This window comes from Sinocyclocheilus rhinocerous, unplaced genomic scaffold (genome assembly GCF_001515625.1).
Source record: "Sinocyclocheilus rhinocerous isolate Xijiao unplaced genomic scaffold, SAMN03320098_v1.1 scaffold886, whole genome shotgun sequence".
NCBI lineage: Eukaryota > Metazoa > Chordata > Actinopteri > Cypriniformes > Cyprinidae > Sinocyclocheilus > Sinocyclocheilus rhinocerous.
This window is the reverse complement of record NW_015631204.1, coordinates 40,539-60,863: the sequence shown is the minus strand read 5'-3', so window position 1 is coordinate 60,863 and position 20,325 is coordinate 40,539. Positions and strand designations below refer to the sequence as shown.

At 36.3% G+C, this 20,325-nt stretch overlaps 2 protein-coding genes and 1 pseudogene across 8 annotated transcripts in view; 2 read left to right on the top strand and 1 right to left on the bottom strand.

Moving 5' to 3' along the window:
• The window catches only part of LOC107741676 (tubulin alpha chain-like), a 3,552-nt pseudogene extending 2,819 nt beyond the window's left edge, over window positions 1-733 (bottom strand).
• Window positions 734-1,930: 1,197 nt separating this feature from the next.
• On the top strand, window positions 1,931-9,835 carry LOC107741652 (SEC14-like protein 2). 7 transcript variants are annotated; one of them, XM_016554406.1, is made up of 12 exons: window positions 1,956-2,154; window positions 2,801-2,876; window positions 3,869-3,912; window positions 4,501-4,563; window positions 4,650-4,838; window positions 5,199-5,294; window positions 6,790-6,850; window positions 6,949-7,032; window positions 7,146-7,252; window positions 7,664-7,803; window positions 7,942-8,111; window positions 9,455-9,835. In XM_016554406.1, exons 1-12 carry the CDS (start codon window positions 2,065-2,067, stop codon window positions 9,556-9,558), a joined length of 1,224 nt encoding a protein of 407 aa, XP_016409892.1. In that variant the 5' UTR covers window positions 1,956-2,064; the 3' UTR covers window positions 9,559-9,835. The 7 variants fall into 7 exon arrangements, with proteins under 7 accessions (XP_016409893.1, XP_016409897.1, XP_016409892.1 ...); XM_016554408.1 differs by lacking the exon at window positions 1,956-2,154 and adding an exon at window positions 3,093-3,151 and having other exon boundaries at window positions 2,805-2,970; XM_016554409.1 differs by lacking the exon at window positions 1,956-2,154 and adding an exon at window positions 3,093-3,151 and having other exon boundaries at window positions 2,807-2,876.
• Window positions 9,836-11,683: 1,848 nt separating this feature from the next.
• LOC107741650 (metal transporter CNNM4-like) overlaps window positions 11,684-20,325 on the top strand; it is a 21,645-nt gene continuing 13,003 nt past the window's right edge. Inside the window, exons 1-4 of the mRNA XM_016554404.1 lie at window positions 11,684-13,061; window positions 15,511-15,654; window positions 15,896-16,030; window positions 16,122-16,291. Of these exons, the coding sequence (XP_016409890.1) occupies window positions 11,684-13,061; window positions 15,511-15,654; window positions 15,896-16,030; window positions 16,122-16,291 (1,827 nt within the window). The remainder of the gene's footprint in view (window positions 13,062-15,510; window positions 15,655-15,895; window positions 16,031-16,121; window positions 16,292-20,325) is intronic.

Below are 20,325 nucleotides of genomic sequence, written 5' to 3'. Positions count from 1 at the left end.
CAGTGTTTCAGCGATGATTCATCTGAAAGCCTCTGATTGGCAATTGCATTCATAAGCTCAACAGAATCGTGTGTGATTGGTTATAATGCTCAGCGCTGTCTGTCTCTGCCTCAGCGCCAGCCAGCGAACGCAGATTTGAATTTAGCAGCTAGTGATGTGCCGCACTTCACACCCGTGTGTTTGTATCAAATATAAAAATATATATTATTTGGCTATTTTTCTCTTTTGGAAGCTGCATTCAAAATCCACTTGGCTCAGAAACTCTTGAACTCTGCTTGAAATTTGCTTGAACTCCACCCCTTGCATTCACATGTGCCAATGGATTACGCAAATTAACCAGCAAAAATGTTTCCCTTTTCAATTATCGTTTTTTTCTTAGCTGTACATCACAACACGTAAGAAAAGATCTGTCGCTATTTCTGTTTCATCTCGACTTTAAAGTGAAGGGAACTGAATAAAAATGTGGTACCTGAGGTGCAAGGTAAACGGCAAACTCAAGCTTGGCTTTCTTGCCATGGTCAATGGACAGCCTCTCCATCAACAGTGAAGCAAAGCCTTGAACCAGTTCCACCACCAAAGCTGTGGAAGATGAGGAAACCTTGTAGTCCAGTGCACTGGTCACACTAAATAAAAAAAGGTACAAACTATTAATAAATCTATAAAAACATAATTGCAAGAAAACTTGCATATCTAAATAGAAAAAAATGTCTTACCAGTTTGCGAACACGATCATTTACCACGTCTACTATTTCCTTGCCAATGGTGTAATGGCCGCTGGCGTAATTGTTGGCAGCATCCTCCTTCCCAGTTATCAGCTGCTCTGGGTGAAACAGCTGTCTGTATGTTCCAGTTCAAACCTCATCTGAATGGGAAAAAATAATGCTACAAAAAAAAAAAACACAGGAACTGATTGGATGGCGCAGGGGAACAGTCGTTAACTACAACTATTAATACATTTTTGTTAACTGAAATAAATATAGATAAAAATTAATTAAACAAAAATTAGAAATGTTGCTTTAAATTCTTGAAATAAATCTAAAACTAAAACCGAGATAAAATAAATCAAACCTAAATAATAGAAATATTTAAAACATAAATAAATAAAAAATAACTCAAATCAATTAAAAATAAACAAACAAAAGACAAATCAAAACATTAAAAAAAAAATACAATAGTATATAGGCTTATGTAATACTAAAATAACACTGGGACGGCGAAGATGGTCTCTATCTGACAGATTTTTGGATAGGAAGTGTTGAAAAAAATGAAAGGGCTTGATGTCAGCAGAAAAGTGAAACATTTTCAGAGGCCTAGCAAGAGAATGGTTAATACAATGGGGTAATTTGCACAACCAAATCGTTCAAAAAGACCCAAAACATGTATTAATAAACTAACTGGTCAATTAATCATACAAAACAATCTCCATGGCAACCATGTTTCTTTCAAAATACCATTACTTTTACTACAATAAACGTTGGTAACTTGCTATTAGTCATTACACATACAAGAAATACGATTCTTACACTATTTTAATTATGATTTACTTACACTATTTTAATTATGATTTACAGTAGTTACACTACATGACTGCCAATCATGTAAATAAACGTAAATGCATTCTGACCAACGACGGTGGCTTATTTTTGAAACTAATTATAATATAAATGTCAATCACTTGTTGGAGCATTATTATTGGTCCACATTAAATATTCGAATATAATCCTAATATAACGGGAATTTAAGTTATGATAAATCGAAATCCAAATATTTTGCTGATGTGTTTACCAGTACTGCCAAATTGTAGATATATGTTTATAAATAAAATGTCGTGCAAAAAAAATTTAAAAAGTACGTTAATCGTCTGTAGGGGATATTTCACGGATGTAACCAACTATTGTAGTGCATGATTGCAGAACAATGTCAAGTGTTCGTTGTCATGCATCGTTTCAGAATGACGCTGTATCTTTCATTCATTACCTTAGCAACGCGTGCCTTGTCTTTACGTCAGCGCGCGCGGCTCTAGTGACCGGGTATAAATATCAGCTGCATGAGCGCGAGAACTCGATGAATGCAGACAGAGGTGTGTTTGATGCTGCCAACATGAGCGGACGAGTAGGAGACCTCAGTCCCAAACAAACTGAGGCTTTAGCACAGGCAAGTAAATGCAAAAAAATCTCTTTTTTTATTCCTGAATTTCAGGATATTTTGATATATTTTGAGTGTCATTCATAGTTTCGTTTAAGACTCATAACTGTTTACATATCAGTTTTTAATATCAAATACGATACACACGACCGGTCAAAGGTTTGGGGTCAGTAAGTGTATTTATTTATTTATAGAAATGAATACTTTTATTCAGCAAGGATGTATTCAATTTATCAAAAGTGACAGTAAAGATATTTATAAAATTGCATAAGATTTCTATTTCAAATAGATGCTGTTGTTTTGAACGTTCTGATCATTAAAGAATCAACAAAATATTATGGCAAGAAGCACAACTTCTAATACTAAATGTTACTTGAGCAGCAAATCAGCATATTAGAATGATTTCTGAAGGATCATGTGACACTTAAGACTGAGTAATGGTGCTGAAAGTTAAATTATAATAATATTCCACAACATCATGTTTTTACTGTAGCTTTGAGACTTCTTTTTTTTTTTAAACATAAAGACCCCAGACTTTGAACGGTGGTATGTCCTTCTATTAAAATGTAATATAGCATACAAAACTAATCTTCAGAGTTAACCATATTCCTGTCCAAGATTTGTGTATATATTTTAATGCAATTTGTTTGATTAGTTTCGGGAGAAAATAGCAGATGTGTTGGATCAACTGCCCAATCAAACTGACCATTATCTGCTCCGGTGGCTCAGGGGTGAGAATGGATTTTAAAATGTAATAATACAAACATCAGAGTAGCGGGAAACATGGCTTTCATAAACTGTCCTTATCTGGGAATTTGATTTCAGGTAACTTTTGTATGAATGTAGCGGAAGCCTGCTAAAGTTCTTGCCATTAAATTATCTCTGACTCTGACTGCATGCTCTATGGGTGACCTTTTGACCCCATGAACCTGTGTGTTGATTAACAGACTGCCAGATCTACAGTAATCTTCAGCAAACACTTGCGATTATATGGAGGACAATATATGCAAGTACTCTTCCATGAAACAAAAAAGTTATTTCTGAGACGTATTTAGTTTTTGCATGTCCGATTGCTTCATCTTAACCAGTTTTATCTGGAAATCAATATTGTATGTTGAGGCAGAACATCCCAAAACCATCTGTTGACTTTACTTTTTGAGAGAGAAGTTCAAGGTGACATTCTTCTGAATGTATGCATGCGTCAGAGTTTATCTCCCTTCACCTGTGATTTTTGACCGTTCCAGATTTATTTGCTCTCACCCTTTGCACTACATTATTGTTTAATATCCTAAAGTCCTTCTCGTCTGCATTTAGCCTTTAATTGTGATTCATATGGGAAAGAGCAGCATAGAAATCTGGCATCTGTTGTACATATTTTCCTATTTTGCATTAAAAAATAAAAGAATCAAGACTGTAGAGTAATGCAAAAGTTGTAATTAATAACAAAAGTTCAAGTAAAAGTTGTAAATGAAACAAAAAATTATAGGAGTATATTTTACAAAACAAACAAAAAACAACTATTTCAGTCATTCTATAGCTCAAAATTTCATATTTATTTCAAAGTGTTACTTGCCATTTCTTTGTAATTATTTGTGACATTTTCTAGTCATTTCTGGATGAAAATCATTTCAAAGTAATTTCTACAAGTAACACAAGTTTCTAATTGTTTTAGTGTAGATTATATAAAAGACATTTTAAGTTTGCTTTTAAATCTTGTTTGCAGCTAGAAGCTTCAATGTCCTCAAATCTGAGGCAATGATTAGAAAGGTAAATATCACAGCTTAAATTAATTTACAAGCACTTTAAACACCCGAGGCTGTATTACAGAAACATCCTAACTCAAAATCCAATCGTATTTGTATAGCAACCATGATAATTTCACATAGGAAATATATATATATATATATATATAGTTCAGTCATGAAACTCTAGATGGCGCATTCTGACGGGGTGTTAACGTAACTGATGATATTCAGAGAGTTAAAATGCTATTTGTGCAGCAGCAGTATGTCTTAAATGCTCATGGCACCGTATCGCCATATGCATTGGCAGTAGCAAGTTCCTGTACTTGCTTGCAGCAGCAGCAATAATCTACAACTACAGCAATAACCAACAGCAGCAGCAATTCAGCAGCAGCGTAGCAGATCTGTTCCGCCAAGACCAAATACATTAACATTGTCATATCCATCACCATGCTAAAATGTTCCGAGAGTTGTCATGATTGAAATATATTTTTTACAATATAAGATAGGACATTTCTGTAATACAGCCACTTTGAATAATGCATGTAAGAGAACCAAATTAAACCAGAATTTTCTCATTTGCCTTACATATGTCAATATCGTTGTACTCCAGCATCTGGAGTTTCGCAAGCATATGAAAGTAGACACCATCATTGACGACTGGAAGCCACCTGAGGTATATCAGGACAGTTTCAATTTTTATCATGATCTCAAAATGAAAATGGCCTTGCTAACAAACTTATGTTGTTTTTCTCCGTCCAGGTCATTAAGCACTATGTGGCAGGGGGATTGTGTGGCTATGATCGTGAAGGAAGTCCTGTCTGGTACGATATCATCGGCCCTCTTGATCCAAAGGGCCTTTTACTGTCGGCTAGCAAACAAGACTGCCTGAGGACCAAAGTCAGAGACGCTGAACTTCTTCGACAAGAGTGTGAGAAGCAGTCTAAAAAGGTACAGTCTGTCAAGACCAAATTACTAAGAATACACTCTGAAAACTGTGACTATTTTCTTCACTCTCAAAAAAATAAAGGTTCTCTATTGGCATCTGTAGATCCATCAAGAAGCTTTAACATCCATAAATATGTATATTTCATTTAAGAACTGTTCACTGAAAGGTTCCTTGGGAAACCAAAAATGTTTCTTTTATGGCATTGCTGTAAAACGCCCCTTTTGGAACCTTTAGTTTTAAAAGTGTAATGAGTGTAATGTGATATTTTATTATTTGAACATTCAAATCTGCTTCCCATCTGCAGTGATCAGGATTATGTCTGTGTTTTTTTTTTATTGTTTTTGGGTGATCTTATTCATCAGCTTGGCAAATATATTGAATCAATCACCATCATTTATGACTGTGAGGGGCTTGGCATGAAACATATTTGGAAGCCTGCCGTTGAGATGTATGGCGAGGTAGGAACATGATGCTTTCAATACAGCTTAGTCCTTTTGAAGTCCAATAATAATATACAAACTTTTAATATCACTGTATAATTGTTTGTATTTTACTGTGACCTAGCCACATGCTCAGACACATTGAGCTTTGGTGTTTGAGCTTAAATCTTTCTTGTTATTTGCCGGTCAGTAAGTACAGTATATACTGTAAATGAATAAGAAATTTATCACAAATAAATTTTTTAATAAATAGTTCACCCAAAAATCAAAATTTTACTCACTCTGAGGTCATCCAGGATGGACATGAATTTGTTTATTCATTGTAACAGATTTAGAGAAATGTAGCATTACATCACTTGTTCACCAATGGATCCTCTGCAGTGAATGGGTGCCGTCAGAATGAGAGTCCAAACAGCTGATAAAAGCATCACAATAATCCACAAGTAATCCACACCACTCCAGTCCATCAATTAACGTCTTGTGAAGAGAAAAGCTGCGTGTTTACTTTATACTGTTTTATTGACTAAATTACAAGTCAATAATATATAATGTTGCTATCTCCAGTAAAACCTTGTTATTTGCCGGTCAGTAAGTACAGTATATACTGTAAATGAATAAGAAATTTATCACAAATAATTTTTTTAAATAAATAGTTCACCCAAAAATCTAAATTTTACTCACTCTCAGGTCATCCAGGATGGACATGAATTTGTTTATTCATTGTAACAGATTTAGAGAAATGTAGCATTACATCACTTGTTCACCAATGGATCCTCTGCAGTGAATGGGTGCCGTCAGAATGAGAGTCCAAATCCACAAGTAATCCACACCACTCCAGTCCATCAATTAACGTCTTGTGAAGAGAAAAGCTGCGTGTTTACTTTATACTGTTTTATTGACTAAATTACAAGTCAATAATATATAATGTTGCTATCTCCAGTAAAACTGTCATCTCATCTGAATCAGGAGAGAAATATGCACAGATCAAGCACTGTTTACAAGCGAAAACGGTCCAGAACAGTTCAACTAATACGGGGGTGGATTTTGATGTGAGAGGACAACAGGGGACTTTTTCACTGGAGGAAGCATTATTATGGACTATGGATATTTTGGCCAGAAGTGATGGTTTACAGTTAAAAATGCCTTAATGGTGAATTTGTTTCTTACAAACACGCAGCTTTTCACTTCACAAGATATTAATTGATGGACTGGAGTGGTGTGGATTACTTGTGGATTATTGTGATGCTTTTATCAGCTGTTTGGACTCTCATTCTGACGGCACCCATTCACTGCAGAGCATCCACTGGTGAGCAAGTGATGTAATGCTCAATCTGAGGAATAAACAAACTCATCTACATCTTGGATGATTCAAGGGTGAATAAACTGTCAGCAAGTTTTCATTTTGGGGTGAAATATTCCTTTAAACACTTGTAACACATGCCTTACAGTCCTTCACATGTCAAATTAAATATGACATTTATAATTGTTATATTGTGGTATTTTCCCCCTGCAGATTCTGACTATGTTTGAAGAGAACTATCCAGAGAGCCTAAAAAAGGTGCTTTTAATCAAAGGTGAGTAATTGTTGCACCAGTGAAATTGCATCAGCATAATATTGTTTGATAATAAACGGTTCTGAATTCTTTTAATGATAAAATTCTTCTTTCTACAGCCCCTAAACTCTTCCCTATTGCATATAACTTGGTCAAACACTTCTTGCGTGAGGAAACAAGGCAGAAGATTGCTGTGCTGGGTTGTAAGTTGTCTCATTAGTGCTGTTTGTTAAGGCAAACATCACAATACTGTTGACTTTGGTGTGTAACTCATCCTGCATGAATGACAGTTTCTCTTGTGATCTCCACCTTCCAGCCAACTGGAAAGAGGTGTTGAGGAACTATGTGGATGCAGATCAGTTACCTGCGGTTTATGGGGGATCCATGACTGATCCTGATGGAGACCCTCTCTGTAAGACCATGGTGAGCTTTACTAGTGAACAGGAGAATAACAATAAGATCACAGTTGAAGTGTATCATGGTTTCCACAAAAATATTATGCAGCACAACTGTTTTCCACATTGATAAGAAGATTTTTTTCTTGAGCAGCAAATCGGAATATTGGAATGATTTCTGAAGGATCATTTGACACTAAAGAGTGGAGTAATGATGCTAAAAATTCAGCTTTGCATCACAGAAATAAATTACATTTTGTAATAACATTTCACAATATTATAGTTTTTACTGTATTTCTTATCAAATAAATGCAGCCTTGGTGAGTTTTCTTTCAAAAACATTAAAAAGTCTTACTGACCCCAAACTTTTGAACGGTAGTCTATTCAAAATACCAATATTTTGTTAGTTGCCTTTACTCATCTGACGTCTTCCTCTCAGTTACGTTATGGTGGTGTAGTGCCGAAGTCGTACTATGTGCGGGACTCTATCAAAGTGAAGTATGACCAGTGCATCACTATTAGCCGTGGCTCATCATACCAGCTAGATTATGAGGTGCTCTTTCCAAACTGCGTACTACGGTAAGTGCCATATGTTAAGTGCTAGTTGTTATGCATAATTGTTTAGCAAAATAGCATGCAATATATTCCATATGTACGCTACTATTGCATTTTTCTTTTGTAGTTAAACTAGTATTACACTGTTTTTTCTTAATCTAGATGGCAGTTTGCGAGCGAGGGGTCTGATATCGGTTTTGGACTTTTCCTGAAGACGAAAGGGAATGAGACAAAAAAAGTAGAAGCCATGCAGGCAATACTGCCTAGCGAACGTTACAATTCCCACCTAGTTCCAGAAGATGGATCCAACACCTGTGAGGAACCAGGCATCTGTACGTTTGTTTTGAATTTGACATTTGAGTTTTATATGGAAGCTTGTTTCCACCATGGAATAAAATCAAGAGGTAACTGTGTCTTTTTGTCTTACAATTCAGACTTTTTTCTCTAAATTCTGAGAATTGCGAAATATAAAGTCAGATTTGTGAGATAAAAAAAATCACAATTCTGGAAAAAAAAGAGAAGAAAAGTCTGACTTGTGAGATAAAAAGTTGTGATTATCTTTTTATTTCTTTATCCTGTAGGGGAAACAAGCTTCCATAGTTTTTGGTGCTATTCTAATTATTTATTATTTATTAGGGCTGGGTTTTGAAACAAATTTCACGATTCGATTCTCATTCACAAGCTTGCGATTCGATTTGATTACCAATTCGATTCGATATCGATTATTTTGGATATATATCAGGTACAGTACATGCCAAATTTTCTCAAGGAAAAAAAAATCTCTCAACTAATGCTGTAAAATATACATGATAGTCAGTTGGTACTACATTACTATAATATTGAAGGCTAAAATTGAATGATTTGTTAAAATTATGCTTAATGAAGTTTTAAAATATTAAAGTTACAATTACATAATAACATTTCTACTTCAATTTTTTTTATTTTTTTATATAAACATAACTGTGGCTGTCATAAAAACTTGATGGATTTATTCAAACATAAATTAAACGTTGAAGAACAGTAAAATTTATAATGAATATGTTATATGGTGCATATATTAAGCAAAATGACCCTCTCTACAGTTTATTTTTCTAGCTGACTAATGAGTTTATGGTCACCAAATATGTTTTTCTGAGGTAAATGTGATGTTACGTGACATTGTTTACAAGACGTTATATATACGTCTTTGCTTGGCTGAAACACTGATTGAGAAATTACATGAGACAGAATACGGATTGTAAAGTTGTACTCTTTCTTTTAACTTACCTTCGGATGTTTAGTCATGTTTATTTTGTGCTGAAACTGGTATTAATGTGGAGGAGGCGATCAGTTCACGTGCGCCTCGCGCTGGCGTCTGTTGATCTGAGGCACTACAGCGATCTGTCACTCAACATTAAACAGCGCCAAAACGACATTTATTGTTTGAATATTGCAATACAAGGGACATAATTTGAAATCTGAGACTTTGTTTCATAATAAAAGTACCAATGCACAATGCTTATCGCGATATATTGGATGGGAAGTGCCCTTCAATGTTCCATCCATTAACTGAAAACAGACTAGACTAATCGATTCTTGGGATTTAAGAATCGATATCGTTCCGTAAAAATGAGAATCGATGATTTTTTACCCAGCCCTACTATTTATGCTGATAACAATGTCTTTTTCTCTGTAGATGTGGTCCGGTTTGACAACACTTACAGTGTGCTACATTCAAAGAAGGTCAGCTTCACTGTGGATGTGCTTCTACCTGAAGGACATACAGGAAAACAGGCATAAAACTCGACTGGAATCAGACTTTATATCATATATCCATTAGCATTAGATAAGATTACTCATGCCCTTACATCATGGACTTTGAGCACACTATGTTTAAACACGGGAAATCAAAACTACTAGATAAGTGTTTTTTGTGTGTGTTTTTTTTTCAAAGTTTTTACATAATTATTCTCTCTGTAAGCAAATTACTATCGATAATTATGAAAAGTGGTTGTACGCAAGCAGTTCCTAAAGGGTGTTGTATGAACCGTTTCCATGTATTTGTAAAAAAAAAAAATATTTGATCAGTAGATATTTTCCTTAATGTAAAATAATTGTGAATATAGACTATTGAGAATATCTCTCAATGAATATGACATTGAATCACAGCAATTACAACTTACTCATGTCAATGCATGTAATGGGTAAATCCTTCAGTAATAGCAAGATTATATTAATTCTTGTAATATTTAGTTGTAGAAAGCCACTTCTATAATTTTGAGAATGTTTTAAATGTGCACATAATTACGCACTAATCTGAGAATAAAATGCATTTAAGAAAACACACACTGTTGATGAGTTGATGTTTATTTGTAACACTAGAGGACGCACTTGCATCACGAAATGCAGAGATGGTCAATAGACACAATGACATTGATTTTACACGCGTCCACAAACAACAAACCCAATGATGTATATTACATTATGGCAGCTTATTGCAGTTGATTTATTTACTTTTCATTACTATTTAAACATAATGATATTTATTCTACTGGTTTTAATTTATACTGATAATAAAAAATGAAAAAATAATCAGTTATTTAAGTGCTATAGCAAAGGAATTGAGGTTGAAATGTGTTTTAATTGTCATCAAAGTCCTGCCAGAAATTATTATCAATCAATCTTTACTTTATTTGTCCCTCAAGAGGTAAATTTGTTTCGGGCAATACAGGTAAAACTGCACAACAAAGTACCAACATCAATAATAACAATCATCACACACAGTTGTGTCCCCTGAATCAGAGTTTAACAGCCTTGTAGCCAAAGGAACAAAAGAGTTTTTATAACGGTTATATCTAGACATCGGAATACGAAAACGTCGACCAGATGGAAGTAATTCAAATTCGCAGATTACCAAACCAGGCTGCTCTACCCTACAGGAAGATGGATTCAATACAGGCATGATAAAACAACAACTTGACCCTCTGAGCAACCCCAAATAATCTAAGCCTCCTACAAAAAAGTTTTTGTTGCACCCTTCTACACAGATTATCCACATGCACCTCCCATGAAAGTTTATTATCCATAAGCAAACCTAAATATTTGTATGATGCAACCTGTCTAACAGGCTTGTTGTTAATCATGATAGGTGAGTGATTGCCTACTGATTTATAATCAAAGATAATTTCCTCTGTTTTACTAACATTAATTACAAGACTATGTTCTTAACTCCATAACACAAAGTCAGCTATCTCTGTAGTGTAACACTGAAGGTCCTCATCCTTGTACAAACGACCAAGAATGGCAGTATCATCTGAAAATTTAACGACAATATTCCCCGAATGGTGACTCCTATATTCATTTGTGTATAATGTAAATAAGAGTGGTGAACAAACACATCCCTGGGGAACACCAATACTAATGGGCCGACATTCGGTCATGATTATGATCTTTTTCAAAATATAACTTATTCTATATTCTTTCTTTCTTTTTTACCATTTTATTTTGTGATGAAATTCACCACTGTGTGGTGAAGGGTAGGGGACAAGGCTCGTGCTGTTACATAACAACTCCACGCGCTACAACACTGTGCCGCGAGCAAAAAATAAATCAAGACGGCAGAAAAATATATAGATAATATAATTTTTAATCGTAAAAATGTTAAATGCTTAAATGTATTTAAACTTATTACCACAATTTATCATAACTACTACCTTGAGACGTTCATCTTTAAAGCCCTAACGTTATGTATTTTAAATAAGCATTACACATATGAAAGTTTCTTTAATTCAACATTATTCCTAATTATTTCCAATATATTGAAAGTGGGCGTTGCGCAATTTTGTATTATGCAGATGAGGGGGCGGGGTCCGCGTGTGGTAGCGATGACGTGACGTAATGTCAAGCCTTGAGGAGAGAGCGCAACATGGCGACAGAGCGGAGCGGACAGGGGTGTCTTCTAACTTTCATCGTGTTCCTCTGGAGCTCTGTCGGCGGGCGAACGGAGACGTCGAGCCCCGGCTCCAGCAGTCAGATCCTGGGCATGCGGCTGGAGAGGAGCGACAAAGCGGCCAGCACCACGGAGGACGGGTTCATCCAGGTAACGGAGGAGAGCAGCGTCCTGCTCAGGTTTTATGGGGTGCACCTGAGCCCAGACTCGGCATCCCACATCAGGTTCACGGAGTACGTGGATACGGAGGACAGCGACGCGTTAAACAGCACTTGTGAGGATTTCACCAAAGACCTGAGCATCAGCACCTTCATGAACGTGAGCAACAGAGGAACATCAGGTCTGGTGAGTGTGTATGTGAAGCCACTGCGTAAGAGTGAACGAGAAAAGACCTACAGCCTATGTGTCAGGCAGGGTTTGGGAGACAAATGGGTCCAGCTGGGTGAAAATGATGGAAGATTGTTAGTTGTAGAGGAGAAAGAATCTCTTCTACCGCTTTGGCTCCAAATCATCCTGGTTTCAGGCTTGCTGGTGCTGTCTGGCATGTTCAGCGGACTCAACCTGGGGCTCATGGCGTTGGATCCAATGGAGCTTCGCATTGTGCAAAGTTGTGGAACAAATAAGGAAAAGAAGTATGCACGCAAAATCGAACCCATTCGAAGCAAGGGCAACTATCTGCTTTGCTCTTTATTGTTGGGTAATGTGCTGGTCAACACAACTTTGACGATCCTGCTAGATGATTTGATTGGGTCGGGGTTGGGAGCCGTGGTGGCATCTACTGTTGGCATTGTCATATTTGGTGAAATCGTGCCACAAGCGCTCTGCTCGCGCCACGGTTTGGCCGTAGGCGCCAACACCATCATGTTGACCAAGTTTTTCATGCTCCTGACCTTCCCCTTGTCGTTCCCCGTCAGTAAGCTTTTGGACTACATTCTCGGGCAGGAAATCGGCACCGTCTACAACCGCGAGAAGCTGGTGGAGATGCTGAAGGTCACCGAACCCTACAACGATCTGGTCAAGGAAGAGCTGAACATCATACAAGGTGCTCTGGAACTCAGAACCAAGACGGTTGAGGATGTGATGACGCCGCTGAGCAACTGCTTCATGATTCACACCGACGCCGTGTTGGACTTCAACACCATGTCTGAGATCATGGAAAGCGGCTACACGCGGATACCCGTGTATGACACAGAGCGCTCCAACATCGTGGACATCCTGTACGTCAAAGACCTGGCCTTCGTCGACCCCGACGACTGCACCACGCTTAAAACGGTCACCAAGTTCTACAACCACCCGGTGCATTTCGTCTTCCATGACACTAAGCTGGATGCCATGCTGGAGGAGTTTAAGAAAGGTTAGTGGTTGTGTTTTATGTGCATCCTCCTGAGTCTTGAAAGTTTGAACAGAACGTGCTGTGCTCACAGGAAGTAAAGGCTTTGGCTCCATGCAGTTGTTTTCGTCCTCCTATTGATTATGATGGGTGCTCAGACTCCCCCTGAGAGCCAAATCAATAACCATATGCTCCCTGCATCAACCTCCGATCAAGGCAGAGGAATCCCATGCTGCCAAAAGCACCCCACACTCATAAAAAATTGACAACATCATCCTGTCCACCAGAGTTTGCACACTCACTGTGATTACCAATTTTAGCCTCAGATTTGGGGCCGTAACCACCATAGAAATTTGGGGAGACATGTTCCCCTCAATATCCAGATTAGTTCATCAATTAAAGATGCTGGTAAAACTTTACAAAAAGATTTTATTTGTTAACATGAGTTAACTGCATCAGTTAAAATGAACTAACCATGAACAATACTTCTACAGCAATTATGAATCTTAGTTACTGTTAATCTCAACATTTACGAATGCATTTGTAATATCAAAAGTTGTATCTGGTTACATTAATAAGCGCACTGTGAACTAACTTAGTTATTTATCACTAATAAAGGTTAATAAATGCTGTATAATATATAGCGTATAGTTCATGTTCATTATGAACTGCTAAAATGTATGCTTAGGGTTATTGTAGTTAGCAAAAATTGAAACTAAAATTAAAACCCATTAAAAAAACAAACAAATAAACATTGTAAAACTTTTGTAAATTCTGTCAAATAAATGTTAACTGAAATAAAAAAAATTAAAAAACGTAAAATTAAAAAACGTAAGAATTACAAAATGCTAAATTTAACTAAAATGAAAACTGATTTTAATAAAAAAAAATCTATATAGTCTATATGATATTGATATTAATAAAAAAAACTATAATAGTGTCTTGATACTAAAATGACAGTGCATATACCTTAAATTCAAAGGAAATAATAAAAGTGTCTTCCAAATGCATGTTTTATTTCACTTTATTGACTTTAATCATAACGATTATGTTGGTATGATTTTTGTACAAGCTGTTGAAGCTCATTTGAAAACACAGTTTTACCCCAGAGTAGTAATGTTAGATTAATGATGAGTTGTATGGGCGGTGTTTTGAAATGATTGGCAGTTTGAAGTTCCTCCCACTGTATTTTTCATCTCCCGATCACTGCAGCGGTGCCACAGAGGGACAAAAGCGATGTGAAGGCACTGTATTGTCCAAAACGTCAGCTCAGGACATAGCTTTTATTGCATTTGATGATAAATTTGTAGAAACTCTCTACACCCTATTCGAATGTGTTTTCAGTATTTGTTTAAAATGAGCTCCACTGAGATATGAATGCATGTAAATAAGCTTATGAGTATGCAAACAAGTAAATGTGGGTGGTTTGCTTAAATGGCAATTCCTCAAGGAACACTGGAGTGCATCTCAGTGAGAAAAGCCCTTCTCTTAAGCAGTCTGCTGGTCTGATGCTTTCTGTAGTATAAAATAAGGCTTGATCTTGTACTATAAATCCCTGGATTTCAGAAAAAAATCAGCGTGTTTCCTCTATTTAAGATCACTTATTAGGGATATTTTTTTTTTAAATAGAGTTGTTTAGGTTTAGTGATTTTAACAAAAAGTTTTACACTTTTTATTTTTATTTGAATCTAAATTGGCCAGTTTTTAAAATGCATGTTTAATACCTGATTTTACTTGTATTTGAAATATAGTAAAGAGCTTTATTGGTGAAATACATGCATTAACATAACAAAAAATAATAATTACTAATACTTGTCGGCATTGGTCAAAACTTCTGTATTAGTCCATCCATTTATTTTGGTTCAGATTTGAGCATTAAGTGTTGCACAAATTCAGTATTATACAGTTGTTGTACGGTAGTGTTGATTTTGCAGCATTTTCAGATTCCCTCTTAACTTTAAATACCATCAAAGTGTCGTCTGCTCCTGTCTTGCTCCATCATTCCCTTTATCCTTTCTTTTTCTGATCCCCAGACATCTCCGTCATTTCCCCCTCCTAAGCTCTTTTCGCTCTAAGTTTAGTAGCACTTCTGATCTGACTCTCTTCTGGCTCCAAACATGCAGCGCTAATAGTCCAGTATTGCTTAAACGTTTATGATTGATCCGGCCCCTCGGATAAAACAAGATGATGAATAATTCATGGGGTTTTCAGACTGCAGTGATAATACAGCTCATTAATATGCATTTCCATGCAGTGCTTCCATACGAATATGGTTTGAATTATTCTACACCCACTCAGAGGGTTTCCTAGCCTGGTGTGAACTAAAAATAATGTTCTTTTTAGCAGCATCATATGACCCCTTTAAAGAACTATTCAGTTTGCAATTACAGCACTTGGTTCATTTAATTCCCCATTTTCCAAGTGTTCGACATGTTTAGTGGGAGATTTGTGGCTCAGGTTTTTCTGTCCACAGGTAAATCCCACCTGGCCATCGTTCAGAAGGTGAATAATGAGGGTGAAGGAGATCCGTTCTACGAGGTTCTGGGTCTGGTCACGCTGGAGGACGTCATTGAGGAGATCATCAAATCTGAGATCCTGGATGAGTCTGATCTCTACAGTATGTTCATGCTAGTGATATTCTTACTTGTCTTCGAAATTTCACGTCTAGGCATGAGATATAACCAATAGAATTGACCAATCAATTCGATTTATTTATTGATCTAGGCTTTCCCAAAAGCAACGTAAGCTTAAGTAGATCATTGAGACTATTGGTGCTAATGGTTTCGATGATCTATTTGGGCTTATGGAAGCCCAAGTTGAGCATTGGTTGAGTGATTAATGATTTTTTTGCCTTCCAGCTGACAATCGTAACAGAAAGAAAGTGGATCCCGACAAAAACAAGAGGGACTTTTCTGCTTTCAAACATGAGAGGGAATCCAAAGTCAAGATATCCCCGCAACTAATGCTGGCAGTGCATCGTTTCCTCGCTACTGGTGAGCTGTTACATCTATAAGACCCCTCAGTCTTTGAGCATTTGCTGCTGCAAATAACAGAGGATTTTTGTCGTGTGCCATCTTTCCGTAGAGGTGAGCCTTTTCAGTCCACTCCAGATTTCAGACAAGGTCTTACTGCGAATCCTCAAGCACCCGGATGTCATTCAGGAGATCAAGTTCAACGAGAACGACAAGCGCTCGCAACAGCACTATTTATATCAGCGCGGAAAACCTGTCGACTTTTTCGTCCTTATCCTTCAGGTAAGTAAAACTGATCAGTGGAGAATTCAGCTGGAAGCTCTGTAGACTTTGGCAGAATTTGAACGGCCACAAACATCCACACATCTCCCCTGCGTGTGTGTTATGAAACATTTAGGTTGGTTTAAAAATGCTTTCAGCTACCAGTAAAAGTGCTAAATTCTTCTAATTCCTTCAATAATCAGTCACATGTTAGTCGTGCCTGATAAGGCAAATATTACTATTGCTTAAACTGTTCAAATTAAACGCTTTCAACAGTTTTCAACATTGATAATAAATCAGCATATTAGAATGATTTCTGAAGGATCATGTGACACTGAAGACTAGAGTAATGATGCTGAAAATTCAGCTTTGCATCACAGGAATACATTTTATTTTAAAGTATATTAAAAAAGAAAACCATTATTTTAAATTGTAATAATATTTCACAATATTACTGTTTTTATCAAATAAATGCAGCCTTGATGAGCATAAGAGACTTCTTTAAAAAAAAAAAAACATTAAATCCCAAACTTTGGAACAGTAGAGTATATATTAGACCTTTATATTGAATCTGCCTCTGTTTCAGAGTTTTTATATATATATATATATATACAGTGCCGTGAAAAGGTTTTTGCCCCCTTCCCGGTTTTTTTTTTTTTTGCATATTTGTCACACTTAAAAGATTCAGATCATCAAACCAATTTTAATATTACGCCAAGATAAATTTAGATGTCTTTCCAAAAAAGGACACTTAGAAACTCCAAAAGGACACCAAAGAACCAAATGATGTAAGGAGCCCATATAAGCACATATGAAAGAAAAAAAAACCAGAATTTTATAGTATGTGTACAGTGCAACAGCAAAAATTGTTTTTTACATTTTAGAGAAGCCAAGTTGGGATACCGAACAGCACCACATGGAGATGCCAAAAAAACCTAAACCAACCGCCTGCTGACTGACTGCATATATCTACTACAGTACACGGATCCATTCAGTATAACTAAACACAGCAACATAAACATGAAAAATCTAAACATTATCGTGAATGTGTGTGGAAACAACGTGAATGCACGGAAATGTCTGTGCCTGTGCATAAATACAATGTGCGATCAGTGCGTCAAGAGCACTCATACACGCATTTATTATAACGGACTCAAGCGTGCTTACTGTACGACTCCTGAAGAGCACTCATACGCATTTTATTATAATGGCCTCACGTGTGTACTGTATGCCACTTCTGTATGCCACCGCAATCGTCTACCTTGACTGCAGTCTTCATCCATCAAAACTTTACTAGCGAGACTGGTAATCCAGTCGAGAAACCGTAGTTTGCGTCTCATCTGGCCATATAGCGGTGGGATGTGTTGACAATCTGACAATCTGTGACAATTCAGTCTGTACTTCACACAGCGCGCGTGACGTGAGGGCTCACGCTTTGGACTGAAAACTTTCACGGAGTTTAGCGGCTTAAAATGATCTAATCGCAAGCAGAGAAGCAAAATTGGGTTAAAGGGTTAGAATAGAAATTGTGCTTTAGTAATTTTGCGTTAATTGCGTTAAATTATTTTAACGCCTTAAGGATCGTAAAATTAATCGCATGCGTTAACGCGTTAACGATGACAGCCCTTATATATATATTTATATATAATTATTTTCAGATATCAAATAAATTGCAAGTAATGCTGGTTTATTTTATTTTTAGATTTATTTCATCATTTATTTAAATAAATTCATTGAAATTATAATATCTTTAAATATCAAAGTATAATAATATATATATATAGTTAAAAAAAGAAACCTCAGACTTCCATTGAATGAGGGTCCGGTGCATATTTAGAAAATCACAGAGACTTGAGGATGTACTTTTTTGATCTGAGCCAGTTAGCATTCCCAGAACACCCTAACAACTGCATAGTAACACCTTGGCAACCATTTAAAACTCCTTAGCATCCTTGTGGTGACCTGGACAAAGATGTCTCACATAAATATGACCTTTTTAATAATGAACTGTCTGGTACCGTTTTACTGCACCAGAGAGTTTGGGAGATTTGAGAGAAGGAGAAAAGGTCAGAGAAGTTGCCTGTTCCCCAGGGCTGCTACCATGTGATTCACCCATTGTGTCCCATGTTACCCCTCACCATTTGACCTTGTGCAGGGGACTCGCTCCCCGTGGCATTGCTCCAGGGATGCCAGTTGTACAACCATCCACAAATATCTCTCTCCGCCTGTCATTGCTCAGAATTTTGAGTGGAGGATTAGATGTGTCTAAAAATAGAGCAGATTTTTCTGAAGAAAACATGAGTGGTGCTTTCCTGTGCAAAACTCACTGCCATGATGCAGGATGCTGTGAGAGGTTGTCAGGGCATTGCTACGTAGTTGTTAGGTTGTTATAGATTGTTGCCAAGGCCTAGAACTAGCTTAGCAACCTAGAACACCATAACAACCGCATAGCAATGCCTTGGCAGCCACATAGAAATTCTAGTGAGTTTTCTAGTGTTTTAGGTGGTTGCCAGGGTGTTCCTATGTGGTTTCTAGGGTGTTTTAACCCTCTGGCCCTGCTCGTGTGGTGGTTAAAAATTATCTTTTTTTTTTTTTCATTTCAGTGAAATTAATCGAAATTAATCAATTAAAATAAAATTAATCAAACTAAAATATTAATATTTTTTTATTAAATATTTTTTATTTTTAGGGGATTTTATGGTACTAAAATATATTTATGGAATAGTTATGATCCATATACTACTACTTTTTGAGCATAGACCTGAAAATGAAATTTTCAACTCTCATAAATCTTGAATGCTCCGGAGCACGTCCTTAAGTTTGGTCTCTTTTTGTAAGATGACTCTTGGCAGATTATTGCTGAAGTAAAAAAGAAAAAAATGTTTTTTTTTATCACAAAAATACAAAATATTTATATAAAATATATTTTCCAAAAGATATTTTACTCTAAAACTGAGAAAATCAAAGCCATAAATCTAAACAAGTTGTGTTCCAAATATGAGGTTGAAACTTGATATCAATAAAAAATAATAGTAAGGTTTTGTTTGGGTGCTGTACCAAACGTTTCCACTAGATGAAATTTGCAGCACTTTCATTTCCAATGCTGTGATTTTTGACCTTTCTGAATCATGTCCATTATTATTTTTTTGTCTTCACATAGCAAGTGCGAAAACCTTTACCAAGTTTCGTACTATTCTGTATTTGTACTATTTCTTACTATTTTCATTCAATTCATATTCTAAAAAAAAACAAACAAATGTAACATTTTTCGGTCAAGTTTTTTGGTTAAGTGTTTGTCGAGGCATTGCAATACGGTTGCTAGGGTATTCCGGGGGTGTTGCTAGGTGCTTTCTTACTGCCACTCTGTAGTCATCTTTAGATATGACTTGGGTCCATCCTTTAATTAAATTCAGTTGATGATTTTTTCTTTTTTTATTTGCCTGTGTTATTGTTTGCCAAGCAAAAATGATAAGTCTGATAACTTGAAGTAACAGTGTACCTCTCTGCACAATTTGAGACATCGTTCCTACTCTTCCACTGTCAGAAAAAAAGGTACAAAAGCTGTAACTGGGGTGGTACCTTTATAAAAAGTACAAATATGTACCATTTAGGTACTAATATGTACACTTTCACAGCAAAATCCCCAGAGTTAAATCAACTCTGCTCAGAGTTCATATTATCCCAATCTACAGAGTGTTAAAGTAACACTGAAGCAGAGTTACCACTGTTGAGGATTATGTTATATGTTTTCATGTCTAAAAGCCTGAGCAGTAGTTGTTCATCTTCAACATTGTTAACAGCGGGTTTTCTTTACTAATGCTCACTCATCAAATAATTAATTGCTTAATTATCCCATTAACTTTAACTCGGCTTCAGTGTTACTTTAACACTCTGTAGATTGGGACAATATGTACTCTGAGCAGAGTTGATTTAACTCTGGGGATTTTGCTGTGTAGGTACCAATATGCAACCTTTAGTGGTAAATTAGGTACAAAGATGTACCTTCTGAAAAGGTACTGCCCCCGTGACAACTTTTATACCTTTTTTTTTTTTTT